The sequence below is a fragment of the Labrus bergylta genome, chromosome 1 (assembly GCF_963930695.1).
Source record: "Labrus bergylta chromosome 1, fLabBer1.1, whole genome shotgun sequence".
Taxonomy (NCBI): Eukaryota; Metazoa; Chordata; class Actinopteri; order Labriformes; family Labridae; genus Labrus; species Labrus bergylta.
Window position 1 is genome coordinate 32,175,762 of NC_089195.1, and position 18,505 is coordinate 32,194,266.

General features: G+C 39.5%; 1 protein-coding gene across 4 annotated transcripts in view; it reads right to left on the reverse strand.

Moving 5' to 3' along the window:
* LOC110005197 (CD276 antigen homolog) overlaps positions 1-17,551 on the reverse strand; it is a 161,511-nt gene extending 143,960 nt beyond the window's left edge. Inside the window, exons 1-6 of one of the 4 annotated variants that reach the window (XM_065959326.1) lie at positions 16,621-16,706; positions 16,209-16,547; positions 15,410-15,721; positions 13,402-13,515; positions 11,297-11,325; positions 9,492-10,740 (exon numbers count right to left, since the gene is read on the reverse strand). In XM_065959326.1, coding sequence (XP_065815398.1) covers positions 11,303-11,325; positions 13,402-13,515; positions 15,410-15,721; positions 16,209-16,547; positions 16,621-16,690 — 858 coding nt within the window. In that variant the 5' untranslated portion in view covers positions 16,691-16,706 and the 3' untranslated portion in view covers positions 9,492-10,740; positions 11,297-11,302. Of the gene's footprint in view, positions 1-9,491; positions 10,741-11,296; positions 11,438-13,401; positions 13,516-15,409; positions 15,722-16,208; positions 16,548-16,620 lie in introns of those variants that run through there. The other 3 variants (XM_065959323.1, XM_065959311.1, XM_065959314.1) reach the window with 3 other exon arrangements.
* Between the last annotated feature and the right edge of the window lie 954 nt (positions 17,552-18,505).

The following is an 18,505-nucleotide window of genomic DNA, read 5'->3' on the forward strand; positions in this document are numbered from 1 at the left end:
TGATTTGGTTGTGGTGCCTTGATTTGGTTGTGTTGTCTTTGGTTGTGTTGTATTTGGTTGTGTTGTCTTTGGTTGTGGTGTCTTGATTTGGTTGTGTTGTCTTTGGTTGTGTTGTCTTGATTGGGTTGTGTTGTCTTGATTTAGTTGTGATGTTTTTATTTGGTTGTGTTGTCTTGATTTGTTGTGTTGTCTTGATTTAGTTATGATGTCTTGATTTGGTTGTGTTGTCTTTGGTTGTGTTGTCTTGATTGGGTTGTGTTGTCTTGATTTAGTTGTGATGTTGTGATTTGGTTGTGTTGTCTTGATTTGGTTGTGTTGTCTTGATTTGGTTGTGGTGTCTTGATTTGGTTGTGTTATCTTTGGTTGTGTTGTCTTTGGTTGTGTTGTCTTTGGTAGTGGTGTCTTGATTTGGTTGTGTTGTCTTTGGTTGTGTTGTCTTTGGTTGTGTTGTCTTTGGTTGTGGTGTCTTGATTTGGTTGTGTTGTCTTTGGTTGTGTTGTGTTGTCTTGATTTGGTTGTGTTGTCTTTGGTTGTGTTGTCTTTGGTTGTGTTGTCTTTGGTTGTGTTGTCTTGATTTAGTTATGATGTCTTGATTTTGTTATGTTGTCCTGATTTGGTTGTGTTATCTTTGTTTGGTTGGTTGACTTTGTTGATGGTTATTTTCTGCAGCAATTGTTTTCTTAAAGCTCCTGGGAGGATTGTTTTGGTTGGTTATGGAGCTCACTTAAACTGATATCGTGAAATGGTTTACAAAAGCAAACAAGACCTTAAGATAGAATATATTTTCTTCTGTGAAGTTATTCTTATTCGTTACTGCTTTCAGCGGGTTGCTGTCATTTTCTACAGCCAAGATTCAGAGTTAGGGATATATTCGACGGTTCAAACTTGGCAGAAGGAGATTTTTCATCAGTAAACACAACTTACACAAGCACAGGACAAGATCAGCGAAGAGATAAGAGGTCAAACTTTGTCTCCAGGGGATGCTTAGTGTGACACAAAGGTTTTTAGTTGTACGGTGTTAAGCTCTCAGGTTCACAGCCATATTGTCTTAAGTGGAAATCATCCTTTGTAATTAGCATTTAAAACTCAAATGTCATTATATATAATGAGGTAAAATAAGTGTATAAAGACGTTTTTTATAAACATGTCTGCATGATTGTTATCCTAATTTACCTTACACACATTTACGCCATCATAAGAATTGTTTTGTATCCCAGCTCCATTGGTTGCCTGATAAATCATTCAACAAAAATAGCTATTGTGGCTTTTTTTTTAACACTTTATCATACTTAGGGTATTATAAAAACAATCCCTTCATCCAGTGTATCCTCTGGAGTAACTAGGGTTCTTCTTAAAAGCAGGAGATATGGTGACGACACACCATCTTTATATGAGTGAAATACATTAAAAAACTACAACAGGCTGTATGGCCGATATACAAATAGACTATATGAAGTATGTTTAATTTCTAAGAACTCAGGGTTATATATATCAATACTGTTTTTTAGATCATTAATATTTCACAACTGATGTCAAGACAATGCTTTAATTTTTTAGAATGAAATAGAAACAATGTCATAGGTGATAATATTGTTGAAAGCAGCGGGTTGAGTGTCATCATATAAATCATCAAGATAGAAAATATGAGACAAAATGTATTAGAAATAACTATAAAATGTTTAATTATATATATATCTTACAGAATACAATTATATTGTGTCTTGTTGTTGAGTCTTAATCTATTGTTTGTGGCCACCTCCTCCCACATACACATCCATAGGGCCCCATTGTACCAGGTCGCCCTGAAATCCTGGCTGCACTAGATTCCTGTTTGGGGCTGGTGACAGCATAGGGTCAAGTGAGAAGTCACATAACTTGCTTTTATGTTGAGATAACAGTCTAAAGAAGATACAAATGACATATTTTAATGTTTGGTGTCCTTACTTAAAAAATGACAGACTTTGATATACATACCTTTTGAATTTTTGTTTCAATTTTCAGTTTCCGCCTAAACTACATGTGTGTTTAAGTGTGAAAAATTCAAAAAATGAAAATAGTATTGATAAAAACTTTGCATAATTGTAACTAATAACTATCTGTGAACATCCTGTCCATATTTGGTGAAATTCTGATTCTGATTCCCAGAGATACATGTGATAAGGCTAGAGCTGTCCCTTTTGGAGAAGCCCTAATTTGACCTATTTTCGTTTTTTGGTAAGATGCATAAAACATCCAAAAAAAGTTATTTTGCAGTAAAATATTTTTATACAACAATCCGTTTCATAAACTAGACATGTTCAAGTTATGAAAAAATATGGTCGTGCTTTGTTCTACCTCGGGTAGGGGTATCTCGAAAACTAAAGCCTTTTTGGGGGGTTTGTTCCTCTACTATTAGAGTTTAACAAGTGGCAAAATGAATGCTGAATGATGAAGGAAAGCACATTTGGCAGAATTAAAAACAGTCCACTAGTGGTGGAACATGCCAGCAGCCTACCATTTAGTCCATAAATGTATTGGCACCACTAGGGTTGCAGGACAAAATTTACCACATTGGTGTTTTGTGTACTTGCATAAGAAGGCAGTAATTAGATCGTTCTCTAAAAACTGCCAAATGCTTTATTGACTGCGGTCAAGCCATCCGCTCCTCGAGTTTACATGGTGAAGTAAGCCTCCAGTCCGGAGCATTTACCATAAAGATCAGAATACGTGGGCACTTCAAATTTAGGGGCGGCTCACTTCACCATGTAAACTCGAGGAGCGGCTGGTTTGACCGCAGTCAATAAAGCATTTGGCAGTTTTTTCGAGCTCTGCGGGAGAAAGTCCACTTCTAGAGGAGCAGGGAGAAAAGGCGACAGCAGTTTAGTGTAATCTGAAAAGGAGAAGATGTGCTGTTTCATCATATAGGGTGAAGTCAGGTAACATTGGCCAGATAAGGTTGGAGCATCATAGACCTTCGACAATGTACAACCAATCACAATAAATGATCTTGCACTCATGCTACTTGTTGGAGCCAAATGAGGTGTTTGTTTTGTGTGATGCTATTTTCCTTGTGCTTGTGTGTGTTGGCCCTCTACTGGGCACTATGTGTAGCCTGGGCGGATGCTGTGGTTAAGGCAAGGCTCCAGGTGAGGTGGGACAGGTGATTGAATGGAGGCAAACAGTTTTTTTTTACCGTGTCAGCCTGTCGGAGTTAAACGCATCCAACGCGGATTTGTTTGTTTTATTTATAGACAGTGGTTCGTCTTATTTTCCTTTATTTGATAAGAAGTGTTTAAAAAGAAATGGATTGAAATATCCAAATCAAATCATCAATGGACTGTGTTCATTTCTTCGAGCTAAGCACGCGTCCGAAAGCTTTCACATTCATCCCTCAAGTGACTTTTCTAAACCATATTGGGTTTGTTAAAATTGGTCACTGCACTACATTATTTTTTTACATTATTGTATTTTTTTATTTAAATGATGTAAATATGTTTGATCTGTTTTTAACTTCTATTTTTATTTTTTATAAGTATATTCCCGTCCCTTGTTTTCTGGAGCTGCTGTAATGCACAAATTTCCCCCACGGGGGATCAATAAAGTTTATCTTTATTTTTATCTTTAGCTTTATCTTTATCTTTATCTTCCAAGAATAAGGTAAATACACAATAACTAATTACAGGGAAAGACTATTGTCTTCTCATTATTTAAAAAAAAAAATAGTAAGGCTTTGTAGATCACAATCAAAAGGCTAGCAAAAGAAACCCTTTATTAAAAGGGAATCAAATACTTAGATTTCTTCATTCTACTTTTTTTTAATTTTTTTTCTCAGAATCAAGCCTGTTAACAAATAATGTGGTTCATTTTTTTGTAAATTCTGTATTAAGCTCAGGTTATTGAATGGTGAAACAACAGTCCGCTTGTTTGAAAAAATTGTGCCTAGTTTTATTTTCATAGTTGACAAAAAATGTGGAAAATAGTAAAAGCAGTCGGAAAAAAAAGAAAAAACATACATTGTACAGAACATTTTCTATTTTAGGAATATTTTTCAGCCCTTGCTAACATGAAAAAAAATATATATATATGACAATCTGAATGAGGCCTTGGGCCAAAATCTGTTCTGATTCTTTTCTAAGTGTTAAAACTAATAACTAATGTACAAGAGAAATAGTTCAGAGGGACACCTGTAGTAAACCTGCATCTATGTTTGGAATAATCTGTACACTGGCATTGACTGGAAAAACACTTTGTTATTACCAAGGAAATATTTTGTGTCAATTAAGGGTCCAGAAGTGTCTTTGAAGATTCTGCACAAGTGCTATCCATCCATCTGCACTTCCTGCAAGAGAGTGTATGCTGTCCTCCAATGCTGCCCTCTTCTGGTAATTGTCTGAACTGAAGCTCTGAGGCTTCCATTGTAAAGGAGGAAAATAAAGGATATAGAATTACAGTGTTGCTGTGATTTTAAGCATATTCTTCAGAGCTCCAAGCACCTTTCTGAAAACAGACTGCTCCCTTCTCCTAGGGCCCCTAATTAATCTCCTCCTCCTCCCCATAACCTGCCATGCCCGAGCTGTCCACCAGGTGTCCTCAAATACTTTCAACAGACTCTAGCCCTCACCTGCTCTCACTCCTCTCCTGTTGATTCCAGCTTTGTGCCTCATGAGGACACATAAATATCATCTATGTATTTTATAAATATTTGTATTAGTGTGAATGCTCGTGCATTGCACACTTCATGTTTTACAAAAAAGCACTTTATGAAAACATGCACATGCTTTACAGGTTTTCTTTGAAACAATTATGACAACATATCGAGCAGTAACCTAACAAGCTAACAGTGAAGCTAACAGGAAGTGCAAAACAACTGCACGTCTTCAAGTGGCCACATGGGGCACAAAACAGCAACAAAACAAAAGAAGAGCTTTGGTCTTCAAAGCTTTCTTTATTCATGACAAGAAGGATGCATTGTGGTTAAACTCAAAATCGAAGCTACCAGTTATACATGATCTGGGGCGTAGTCGCTTTGATTGACAGATGAAGGCTGCTGGCTGTCTGCTGTGTCAACTAAGACCTAAGGGGCCAACAACAACAACCTACAAATGGACCCAATAAAGCACATAAAACACCTTAAAGTCAAAGTGATGGGATTTTTATGAGTCACAAAAAAGAATTTAAAAAAGTCAAAAAAGTTGAGCAGCAGCCCCCACTCCAAAACTCTTTGGGGCGGCAGTAGCTCAGTCTGTGGAGACTTGGTTTGGGAACCTGAAGGGTCGCTGGTTCAAGTCCTGGTGAAGACCAAAATATGGAAGCTGGAGAGGTGCCAGGTCAGGTCACTACCCGAGTACTGCCCTTGAGCAAGGCTCCAATAGCTCCGGTGTGTACTCTGCAGAGCAACGTCTAGGAGCGCTAAGCAACATTTAGCAAAATTATAGTGGCAAGAAAACAGACAGAAACCTCGAAAAGGACCAGACTCATGTTGAACAGACAGATGTAAAGCAAAAGACAGACAGAGACAAACAGAGTAGCAGCAACAACAACAGAAATGAATGAATGTTGTTTATGCTACGGGTAATACTTTGAAAACTTGTGTTGTCTGCACGGCAGTACTCTTTGTCAGAAAGTGGACTGCATTTCAACAGAGCTGATCTGGATCTGTTCTATTTGGTAGTCCCCTCTGCTCCAACCACTTTTAAAGAAACCCAAAGTTGATCCCACTGATTTAAACAATTTTAGACCAATCTCAAAACTTCCATTTTTATCAAAAGTTTTAGAAAAGGTGGTTTCAACACAACTTTTATCTTTTATGGCTGAAAATAACCTCTTTGAGCAATTCCAATCCGGTTTTAGAGCTTGTCACAGCACAGAGACGGCCCTCCTCAAGGTAACCAATGACCTACTTTTAGCAACAGATAGAGGGGAGGGCACAATTTTACTTCTTTTAGATCTTAGTGCAGCTTTTGATACTGTTGATCACAATTTTAACTGATCGTCTCAGAAAATGGGTTGGTTTAAAGGATTCTGCGCTTAGCTGGCTTTACTCTTATCTTTTAGAAAGAACCTTCGCGGTCACCATCGGTAACTACTCCTCCTCTACCTCTAACATTACCTGTGGTGTACCGCAAGGTTCGGTTTTAGGTCCCATTTTATTCTACATTTATATGCTGCCTCTTGGCCAATGCCACAATGTCTCCTTTCACTGCTACGCAGACGACACACAGATATACCTTCCTTTGAGACCTGAGGAGCCTAGCTGCTGTCAGAAACTGCCTAAACAATATCAACTGCTGGATGGCACAAAACTTTCTCCAACTGAACAATTCTAAATCTGAAATCATAGTATTCAACCCGCCAAACTCCACTCATATCTCAAAGAGCAGCCTCGGTCCCTTATTCGCCAATGTCCAACCCACATCCCATATCAAAACAGTTGTCCGATCATGCTTCTTCCATCTACGCACCATCTCCAAAATTAAAACAATTCTAACCCAACTAGACCTTAAAAAGATCATCCACGCCCTCATTTTCTCCCGACTTGACTACTGTAACTCCCTCTTTTCCGGAATCATAAATAAGTCACTGTCTCGCCTCCAGCTAGTCCGAAATGCAGCAGCTAGGCTTCTTATTGGTTGTAACAGACGACATCACATCACTCCAATTTTAGCTTCATTACATTGGCTTCCTGTAAGTTTTAGAATCGATTTTAAGATTTTACTCATTACTTTTAAAGCACGAACAGGGCTGGCTCCAAGCTATATAACAGAGCTACTGACACCATATGAGCCAGCCCGCAGTCTTAGATCCTCAGGTGGGGCCCTCCTGGTTGTTCCAAAGTCGAGACTTAAAACTAAAGGTGACCGGGCATTTTCAGTCAGGGCCCCTCGACTTTGGAACGACCTCCCTGAGGAGATAAGACTCGCAGATTCCCTCAATTCTTTTAAATCCCTTCTTAAAATCTTTTACAGACTTGCTTTTACGTGATGTCGTCTTCTTAATGTCTTTTCTTACTGGTTTTACTATTTTTATCTTCTTTTACTTCTTACTGTCCTTTTATTTATGGTCTTATCTCGTATTTATGCTCATATCTTAACTCCTCTTGTGTTTTAACTTGGTAATTTCTTATCGTACTTACTTTGTCTATTTATGTTTCATATTTATATTTACTTTGTATTTTTATTAATATTATAGTTTTGGGTTTTTTGATCCTTTAACCACTTGTTTCTATTTATTTTACTGCTCTTACCTTCTTATTGCTGTTATCTTTTTATTTGCTTTTATCTCTTTTAGTTTCTCACATCTTTTTAAATCTTTGGTCCTCTTGGTCTCAGCTCGTGTTGTTGGGTTCTTGTATTGCCTGGGTTCTTGTGATGGTTCTTGTGATGGTGGGGTTATATATGTCTGTTGGGTATCGTGCACTATGGGTTCTTTTCTGTTGAATTGTATTTAATTATTCTTAGTATTTTGCATTTGTTTGTTCTTGCTGTTGTTTATGTTCTTCTGTGTTTGGTTTAGTTTGTTCTAGTTTTTGCTGTTTGTCAAAGCATTTTGTAAACCTGTGTTTTTAAAAGGTGCTATATAAATAAAGTTATTATAGTTATTATTATTTATGGAAGCATTCTTCTTTCTCTGTTCACCACAAAACAGGAGCTTATCTCACTTGTTCTGCAGGCTGGATTTAGATGCAGGCAGAACCAACAAACCAAACTGAAACAGTAACTGAAGGAGATGTCTAGAGCAGATTTTAAAATTGGTATTCTGTTGACCCTTGTGGGAATGATTTAAATCAACAGCAAAGTGATTTATTTGGATTATGGCAAACTGGAAAAGGAACCTTATTGTTTACATGCTCATATTGTCCTTGAAACATGGAAACTACAGCTCAGGTTTCCATTGAAATGACTTTTGTCTGTTTAAAACAAATGGTAAATAAAAAAATGCTCTACTAAAAAACAGCATCATATAGTGAGCTCTGTTATGATCATCAACCTGTTGTGTTGCTGTTTGTCCAGTTGATGGCAGCATTCCAGTCTATAATGATTTACAGGAATTGAATCTTGACTTATTGAAGTTTGATCTGGAGGAAAGTGATACTGATATGATATGATGAGGAAGGTATTTAATGCTGATATGAAAAACAAACAAATTCAGCCATATCATGATTTTTTGGAATTTTTAGTTAAAAAGATCCCAGCTCATCTTAGCTCACATTTATTCATATTACCCGGCCAGTGACAACCGAGGATCCATGTGCACATCATGAAGCTGCTTTATTCGTGCCAGTGTGTTCTTGTCTACTCGTTTATTGATACTTTGAATACGTCCAATTAACCACAGCATTAATATAAAGGCAGAATCTGTCATTATATGCCGTGGTTCCCAACCTTTAATGGATTGTGAGCTCAGTTTGACTTCACAAAGCTCTGGGGACCACAGACATCCAAAACACATAGAGCTTTTTGCTTGAGACCGGGGCAGACAGGCCGGGGTGAGATTGGTGCACAAAGGGGGATTTTATGTTTCTCAGTGTCTGATGTGTACAGCCAGGTGAGCTTGTATTTTACAATGCTGGATCGTTTTTAGCATGTGCTACAAGGAACTGGATACTGTCTTGTAGCTTAATTAAGGCATATTATTTATATATTTTATTTTGGTCAATAATTTGAAATTTCAGGGGACCCCATTTGGACTCCATGTGGTACCCCAAGATTGGGAAATCCTGCATTATCGAGTCGGACTCACTGAAAATGCAACTCAGATGGATTTCAGTTGGCAGGCTGTCCTGTGTGAAAACAGCTTAAGAGACATCCACAACCAGAGAGATCAAATAGTGCTGCAATCACATGAACATTTGGTGCTTTAGTGCGCTTATGAGTCGGTTTTAAAGAAAGTGAAGAGAACGAGGAAGTGTGATGAATGCTTTGAATGGTCGTGAATAAATCAGATCTTGTGTGGCGATAAGCTGCTCTGTCATCAGATGAACATATAAGGGAAGAAGATGAAAATGGAAACGGGCCAAAACAAGACAACATGCCACCAACCGAGAGAGGAGCGGTGCGAAGTAGAATATCAGAGAGTGTGCAGATGTTTTCACACGGGGCTCCCTGACGAACATCAGGGAGTAAGAACAAGACAAGTGAGGATCTAGAGGGGACGAAACGACGTCAGTAAGTGCAAACAAACAGCTTTAAGCACCCACCTGGGGGAGGGGTTACTGCCCTTTGTGATGTCATGAAGGGAAAATCTCCAAAACGGCCTGTTTGAGCACACATTTTCTGAAAAGTGGAGCAGGCAAAAGACTTAGAGGATGGACTTTTCTCATAACTGGGGGGTGGTTTGTAGACGGCCTAGAGACACATTAGTGTTTAATTGTATTTTGGATAATGTGTGACCTTTAATACATCGTCATCAACAACTACATCGACAGCTGCACCACTTTTGCCTGAATGTATTTTTTATTTTCATTAAACAAGAGCTATCCTTCATGACACACAACATGAAACTTTATCACAGGGTTGTTTTATGTTTTTTTTATTTAGACTTTGTTTTATTACCATACAATCACAATTCACAGTTTGTGCAAGGTGCTAGTGCTAAAAAACACGATAAAAAAATAATTAAAAGAGTATACAGTTCATTTTACAAACACATACATGTATATAAACCTAATGTTCACGACACACAGAATCTGAATGACTGACAGTAGTGTAAGGACGTTTGTCGTTGATTTCATAAACTCATAAACTTCATAAACTGCTTTTTCTCCAACCAGGTCAATGATTAACTGTGTGTTACAGAACAGTTAATCATTCACATATATGGATGTTGATAAGGAGTTTTGTTTTCCACTTTTGGCTTGTCTTCAGTACAGTAGAGAATATTTGGTCTGACAGGCTCGAGCTTGACATGCAGGCTCCATCAGAATTCAAGATTTTAAAGGCATGCGAGGCGGTTTCTCTGAGAACTCGGTTGTGAAAAAAGTTAAATAAACCAAACCTCACAAAAGGGCCTATCACAGCCTGCTCTGTTGCCTCCGACCAGTTTGATGGATGTCTGGCATTACTGAAATGTTTGTCTTATGACTACATGCTCTCACACAGTGAATGAAATTCCCAAACTTTTTTGTTCTCCTGATTGCGCCCGCGCAGACTGGCAGAGAGTGTCTGAAAGCACCATGGCAACAGCAAGCACGCCTGTTTTTATGCCTCTAACCCCTCCTAGCACAACATATATGAATAAAAGAAACGTTGGCAGGAAATAGTTGCATTTCCTTAAAATACACACACACACACACACGGATTAAAAGTATTTCATGATTCTAACCCTTCACTAAAGACATGGAATGTGAAGAGGGAGTGAGAAGGAGGCTGATAAGCTGCCAAAAGCTACAGTTATTGCGTGGGCTAAATCATCACATTATACACTTTTGTCCTCCATAAATCAACATCAGAGACTCCGTGGTGTCGGAACGGTTCCCAATGTGGTTACTTTAAGACAACAGAGCCTGACCTGGACCCCTTTTACTCCTGTTGTCAGCGATATATCAGTCTTTGTTGACATTTTAAACTTGATTGGAGCTTGTTTACTTGGTAGATTAAGGGTGAACAAAGCGCTTACAGTTTCTGTTAAATCACAGTGATACAAGCTTTACCTGGTTATGTACATGGATGTTTGCATTAGGAAAAGTTAAAATGCTGATGCAGGCTCAAGCAAACAAGAAGTGTTGATTTCAGTGGTCGTCAGTAAGAGTGGTCTTGGTTTCTCCTGCACAGAGAGATGAAGAGAAAAAGAAAGGAAAAGGGAGGGTTAGTAACAAACTTATTACCTTGTTTGGTTGTCTGAATTTGCAACAGTTTTTGATGCCACTTGTTTTAAAATAAGACAATCTGAGAATCCTTAATGATGCATTGCTGCTGCGTTTTCACATCAGCTCACTCGGCTGTGGAGAAAAATGGGCTCTGGCAGGTGGCAAGTGTTGAAGCCCTAATATTTTGAACACAAAGCTGCAATGGCTCATTCAAATTCACACTCGTGTGTCATGAAGATGTGATGGTTTTTTATGTCTAACAAACAGACAGCAGAAGTGGTGACTGTCTAAATTGCACAAACACATTGCTGCCAATGTATTATGTGCAATTTCAGACAATGTGCAGGAGTTTGCCTGTACATTTTTGGCAATAAAAAATGGAAATTCAACCAAAATTGTGCACTTGGGACTAGGTATCGAAACTGTTTTTTTTTAATGTCGTCTAATTCTTACTAGAATTATATTGACGTTTAAATAGTGACAATCCAAATCAAATGTTTGAATTATATTTACCTGTAGTCAGACTTTCTTGAACATCCATCCTGAAAAACATATGAAATGTTAGAGTGTGAATGAAGATTAAATCGTGACTTTAAACACAAAGACGTTCTCGAGACTCATCTTCCTCCATGTATATCACGACTTGATGGTCACCTGGAAAAAAACCCAATATATAATTATGGAGGAGGAAAACGGGCTGTAAAAACAACACCATGTAAATTTATTGACATCACCCTACACCGCAGAACAACTCATAAATCAGACATTAAAGGGAGCCCATCAAACACCTGGAGCCCAGTTAGAACACCGATGGTTGTTATGTGACAGAAGTTATCGACAGTTGAAAACAAGGCAGGAGGACACGCATGGACAGGCCTCGGAATGACATGTGAAACCTGTTTGTGGTGAGTTATTTGGTTACATGATGTTTCAGAAGATGTAGCCCAGGAGGCCCCACATCGCCTCGTTGAAATAAATAAAATAAAAAAACTCAAACTATTAAAGACACAGTCTGATTTAAGAGGTTTAAAATGTCTACCTGCGTAATGATTTCTCTTGTGTTCAGCCAAGTCCACAATGTGCAGCTTCTCTACAGCTTTCTGTTTTTGCTTTGTGTGGGTTTACACTCCTACTAGCTACATTAAGGTAGACTACGGTGAAAGTTGTGATGTTCTTGTTCTAAATCCACTCTGATCAAGCTGAGAGCTGGAGCTGAGGCGGGTTTTAAAGGTCACATATTCTCCTCCTCTTCAATCAATAAGTCTCAGAGCTCATCAAAACATGTGTGTGAAGTTTCTTGTTCTAAATCCACTCTGATCCTGTATTTGATCATGTCTATAAACCCCTCGATTTCAGCCCTGCTCAGAACAGGCTGTTTCTGTGTCTGTACCTTTAAATATGTAAATGAGCTGTGTTTGACCACGCCCCCTCTCTGGAAGGGCTTGGGTGGCTCGGGCTTTCTTGCTCCATGTCCTATTGTTTACGGTGAGAAGGCAGACTCAGAGGGCAGAACAAACACCTAGCTGTGGGAGTGTCACCCACCTGGGGGAGGGGCTACTGCCCTTTGTGATGTCATGACGGGAAAATCTACAAACGGCCTGTTTGAGCACACATTTTCTGAAAAGTGGATTGACTTTTCTCTTAATTGGGGGGTTTGTAGACAAACTCGGGACACAAATTAGTGTCTGACACCTTCAAAAGTCCTCGTGTTATCCATTGTCAGGAGTATTTATTTCCTTTTGGCTCTGACAGGAAACAAAGGGCACACTCACACTAGGTAAGCACGTTTGACCACAAAGGCCAGTTCGCTTTGACTAGTAGTGTGAGTGATCCGTTTCGTGCTTGATAATGATACTTTAAAGAGGACATATTAGCTCCCCCCCCCCCCCCTCCACCTTTTCAAACAGTCCCCTGTGGTCTAAATGAAACATCTGTGCTGTGCTTTGGTCAAAATATAACATGAATCAAGCACCAGAAGAGGTTTGTGACCCTGTATAAACCAGCTCTCTCAGAACGCTCTGTTTTGGTGTGTGTGTCTCTTTAAATGTAATGAGCCCCCCTGAGTTTTCCCCGTAGTCATCACACCTCTGTAGAGAGAATAAAAATGGTCGACCTGCGCTAAAGTTTTGTTTTAGTCTGGGGGTGGAGTCCATGTGTGGAGATATCAGGGGAGGGTTTTATTTATATTTTACCAGAATCCCACTGTGACATCACAAGGAGAGCACATTTGAAACAGAGCATTTTTCTCTGTGTTGTAAGACTTATGCAGACCACAAACAAAGGACTGGATGGGTTTATTTCACATTTTGTGGGTCAGTAGACACTCAGGATACCCAAATATATGTTCAAAAACACTGTAGAAGTGGATTTTTCATAATACAGCATGTCCCCTTTAAGATCTTACAACAATGCATTTGCAAAGTCCAGGATGCAGGACAGCATCCAACATCCTCCTCTGGTGCAAAATGACATAGGTTTCAATATATTAATACCATTTTGGATTTCAAGAGATTTAAAGTTAAGATGGCTAAATGTTAAATAAACAAGAATGCATTTTCAATGGTCAGTTTTTGAAACTGCCATGTTAAATAAACAGATATATATTTAATGGTACTCACGCCAAGATCGTCTTTTGTAAAGTAGCAACACGAGGAACCCCACGATCAGAGACCCGACGACCAACACAGGAGCCACTATCTTGGCCAAAATCATGTTTGAGTCTTGTCCCAGCCCTGAATAAATCAAATAGAAGAAAATAAAAAGTTACAGATGTAATACTTCACATGGATATAAAGATAGAACATAGAAGAAGATATTTGGAACCAGGTTGGCGTGTCATGCAGTGGTGGGAAATTCCCCCTGTGATACTTTTAGCTGCAAACATTCACTTTCTCTTTCTCTCTAGGGGGGGGGGGCGGGGGGGGGGGGGGGGGACTGAGTTAATGATCTGCCCTCCCAGACAAAGTAGAAAGTAAAGACAATGACTGGAGGGGATTTTGGTGTTGCAAACGCGCGACTGTCGACTGCAAAACAGATATTAATCAGTTGATGATAAGTGACCGTTTACTGCATTCAGCAGATGTGGGGACTTGTAACAGCTCGGCTAAGGTCACTGCACAGATATCAACGAACCAGTTCATGAGTTTTCCCGTCAAAGAGTATGAACAATGGATCAAAACTTTCATGAAAACAAGAAGCTTGACCCCCCCATGGTTTAGAGAAAGTACTGGGTCACACTTGGAGACTTATTGATGTCTTACAAGATGGAAGGAAACAAAACTGAAGCAACGTGGGAGGGAAAGTTGCTCTGACTTGTTTTTTTAAGGAAGCTTCAGCCTTGTTGTGGTTTAATGTTTACAAGTTCAGTCTGAGCTGCCAAGATTTTTTTCCCCTGCATAATCAAAACACTCCTGGGGATATTTTGCTCTTTGGACTCAGCTCTCATGGTTAAAATAACAGTTAGTGTTCAAATCAAGGGTGCTGCCAAATAAGCCCTAAGGTTCACCCAGGTTCTTCATATTCTAGAAACAAACAAACACCTGCAAATCCGATTTGATAACGCTGAATATTCACCCTTCTTTAACATCTTCATTTATAGAAATATGTCGTATTTCAGGAACGTCTTTATTCAGCTTCTGGCAGCCTGATTCTGTGTTTTGAGTTTGTATCGGACTCACACAGTTTCCATCTTCGACATCTATAGTCGCCTACAAACAGGGGCGTGTCTAAAAAGGGTTGGCGTGGGCCCCCCCTTGAAATCTGATTGGCCACCCCTGGTGCCTGGTGAACGGCTAGGTCGGGAGAATCTCCGGAGCGGTCCTCCTGCAATTATCTAGATGTTATCCGGAGTGCATATGTGAAAACAGCTTTAGTGAGTACAGCAAAGTCTGGACTGTTCAGTGTTTGTGCTGACGGGTGAGATAAGGCCGGGCCGGCTACCTGAATGAATAAATCAAAAAAAGGGAACCTACAAGTCACCATCATTCATGTCTTCATTTTCAAGATTTTGATTGCTAGGCCTCAATCATTTCCTCAGATCAATTCTGTCCATATTGTACCCTGTTCCATTATTCACCATGTACCTTAATAACTTATCATTTAGTATTTGCCTACTTGCACATAGTTCTGTATATATATATTTATTTCTCGTTTACTGCATATAGTTCTGTTTACATCTGTTAGTCCGATCACTGTCCACTTATATCTACTTTTTTATATTTTGTGTTTTTAAGTTAAGTTTAAGCTTTAAGTTGTATTTAAATTGACACTTTCTATTTAGGTTAAAATGTTTCGTTTACTTGCACTGTTGTTAATTTACTGCTCTGTGTGCCTTTGAATTGCCCCCCGGGAACAAATAAAGTTTATTGAATTGAATTGAATTGTACTTCTGATAAATCCTCCTGGCGTTCCTCCCTCTATGACGGCCCCCTGGGTTCAAGTTCCTCTTAGTTGAGCAATCCTAAAAGAAGACCTGATTGCGTAACGGCATTGACGTCGGGTGTTGCTTCAAAAAAATGTTTTGAATGACATAACATGTGACTGTAGCTAAAAGAAATCTGACAAAAAGTACCGGTTGTTGTGTGAAGAAGGAAACGAGTATCATGTGTGGTGCTCGACAACGGATACCTCCGGCCGATGGTTTGTCCTGCACTGTGAAGGATTCCTCCGCCTCTTCGTCTCCTCTGGCGTTGAACACTTTGCAGGTGTACTGGGAGAAGGAGGATCCTCCCTGTATTTTCAGCGTGCTTGAGAGGATAAACAGACCATTCTCTGTCTTCAGCACCTCCACCTCGGGTTGCTCTAACCAAGGCTTGTTGTCTTTATCAAACCAGCTGAGTCGGCCTTTTGGGTAGCCGGTGGACTTGCATGTCAGGGAACCGTCGGTGTTGAGATCAATGTCCTGAGGTTGAGGCTGAATAGTTGGCACTCCGTATTTGGCTTGAAGGAGAACATGGAGATGAAACATGATTATTAATCTGAACTTCAACCCTCGACATCAATCATCACACTATTATTTTACCACTGATATTTGTGATGTGTGATAAGCAAATGTACTTAATGAAAGCAGACATCTTATTTGTCATGAAGAAACAGAAAGTAGCAAAGACACCGAGCAAACATTGAACAGTCTCTGTTGAAGGTAAATACCAGCCTGATGGGGAAGGAAAGTCCCCCGTTCTCCACACAATCTACATTCCATCTAGCTCACTTTTACATCTTTCCTGCAGTCCATCTTCTGTCTTTAATCTTATAAATGTTTACACAAACAGACACAAAAATGAGCTCTCAGGGGCTGCTTCAGAGATTAATCATTCCCTCAAAATGATGTGTGTGTGTGTGTGTGTGTGTGTGTGTGTGTGTGTGTGTGTGTGTGTGTGTGTGTGTGTGCCAAAAAGCTGAGACAAAGTTTTATCTTAGAGCTCACCTGTGACGTTCAGTCTGGTTTGGTTGATGTTAAAACCACTGTTTGTGAACACAAAACATGTATAAACTCCCTCGTCCTTAACAGCAGTTTTGTGAATGAGCAGGGATACGTTCACGTTCTTGTTGTTCCAGGACGGTTCAGCAAATGAATATCCAGGCAACGATGTAAGTTCTTCATTTCCGTATTCAAGTACAGGTTCTTCAACCCCCTCTCTACTCCAAATTACCGCCACGATTTCAGGATCTTCTACTTCTCCCGAGTAGTGGATTACACAGTCAAGTCGTGACTCCTGCTCATACTGTCCGATGTTTTGAGTCTTGCAGTGAATTTTCACAAAGCCTGTGAAGAAAGAATCACATGAATACCAAGAAGAATCAAATATTTCAAACTCCGATACGACGGAGGAACTTACCTTCACTCTGTGAACTTCCTTCACTAATGAGGACAGCGAGCATTAAGAGCAGAAAACCAGCGGAGGCCATGTTCCTTTACCTGAAATGAAAGTAAAATAATTGAATGCTTTATGGTGCATTCAAGTGGTGTCGGCAGGGTTGGGAAGTAACGGATTACATGTAACGGCGTTACGTATTTAAAATACAAAATAAGAGTAATTGTATTCCGTTTTAGTTACAGTTTAAATTGGTGTATTCTGAATACAGTTACTTTCTCAAACAAAGGATTGCCGGTAGGATCACTTTACGGCACTACACGCAGGTTGCACTGTGCAGATGCAGAAGCAGGTGGCATTATGTGCGCAGGTGTGCTGCAAGTCAGTGCGCGAGAGCACTTTCCACACAACCGAACGGCAATGGCAGAGGATGAGAAAAACGACCAGGAGGAGGACAAAAATGCATTTTTGGCATGGAAATTCAGAGGTCAAGAAGGCCGCAACATCACAGTGTTTACATCTTTCAAATGACAGAAAAATAAATGGCATGCATTCATTTTTTAATTTGATTCAATATTCTAATCGTTAAGGAAGAGGAACACCTTGATTAAACTACAGGCTATTGTTGCCATATAGCCAAACAAAACTGAACATTCACAGCCTCTGCATTGTATAGAATTTCAACATTGACATTTATGTCTTCCTATTTCCCTCTTTTCGCCAACATTATATTTTAAACTGGGGATTTCCTTTTTCTCGGGTCGCGCGTCTCTCCCCCAGCTCGCCCCCTCCGGTGCGCTCCTCTCCATAATGCGCTCGTCTCCTTTCTCTAAAGCCCGCTGCTGAGCACTCTGTAGGACGCTTGGATTGGGGGACCTCACTGCTGTTTGTACCCCCGTCTTCGATACCTCTTTCCAGGGCATTTATATCCGATCAGACACAGCGCTGGCCAGCTGTCCGGTGCGCAACAAGAGTGTAGAGCGTCCGTGCCACAGAGGACACAGCTCACACCTCCTGCGCAATGTATGACACTTCATTCTTAAGATGAAGGGAAGAAAAGAGAGGCCCTGTTTAATGCCGAGGTTTTCTTATAACCAAAATATTCTTTGTAATATTGAGATTTATCTGCTATAACTCGAAAGTATTGTGCGTTTATTTGCCTCTCCCACTAATACCTATTTTGCGCTTGCAGTCATCCTGCTTTCTGTCCAAACGCTCCGTGATGTAAACCAGTAGAACACGCAAAAAAACTAACTTAAACATTACCGCCTCCACAAGGTTTGCACCTGATGTCATTCGCGCAAATCTTAGTAGATCACCCGCAAAACGCCCACCAACCAAACGTGCAAACTTTTGGAGTGAACACGCAATTTAGTACTCTTTACTTGGGAGCTTAGTTAAATCAGGCCCTTATAGTAGAGGAACTTGGGCCCCTAAAAGTTGAGAGACCCCTACCCGAGGTAGAACAAAGCACGACCATATTTTTTCATAACTTGAACATGTCTAGTTTATGAAACGGATTGTTGTATAAAAATATTTTACTGCAAAATAACTTTTTTTTGGATGTTTTATGCATCTTACCAAAAAATGAAAATAGGTCAAATTAGGGCTTCTCCAAAAGGGACAGCTCTAGCCTTATCACATGTATCTCTGGGAATCAGAATCAGAATTTCACCAGATATGGACAGGATGTTCACAGATAGTTATCAGTTACAATTATGCAAAGTTTTTATCAATACTATTTTCATTTTTTGAATTTTTAACACTTAAACACACATGTAGTTTAGGTGGAAATTGAAAATTGAAACAAAAATTCAAAAGGTATGTATATCAAAGTCTGTCATTTTTTAAGTAAGGACACCAAACATTAAAATATGTCATTTGTATCTTCTTTAGACTGTTATCTCAA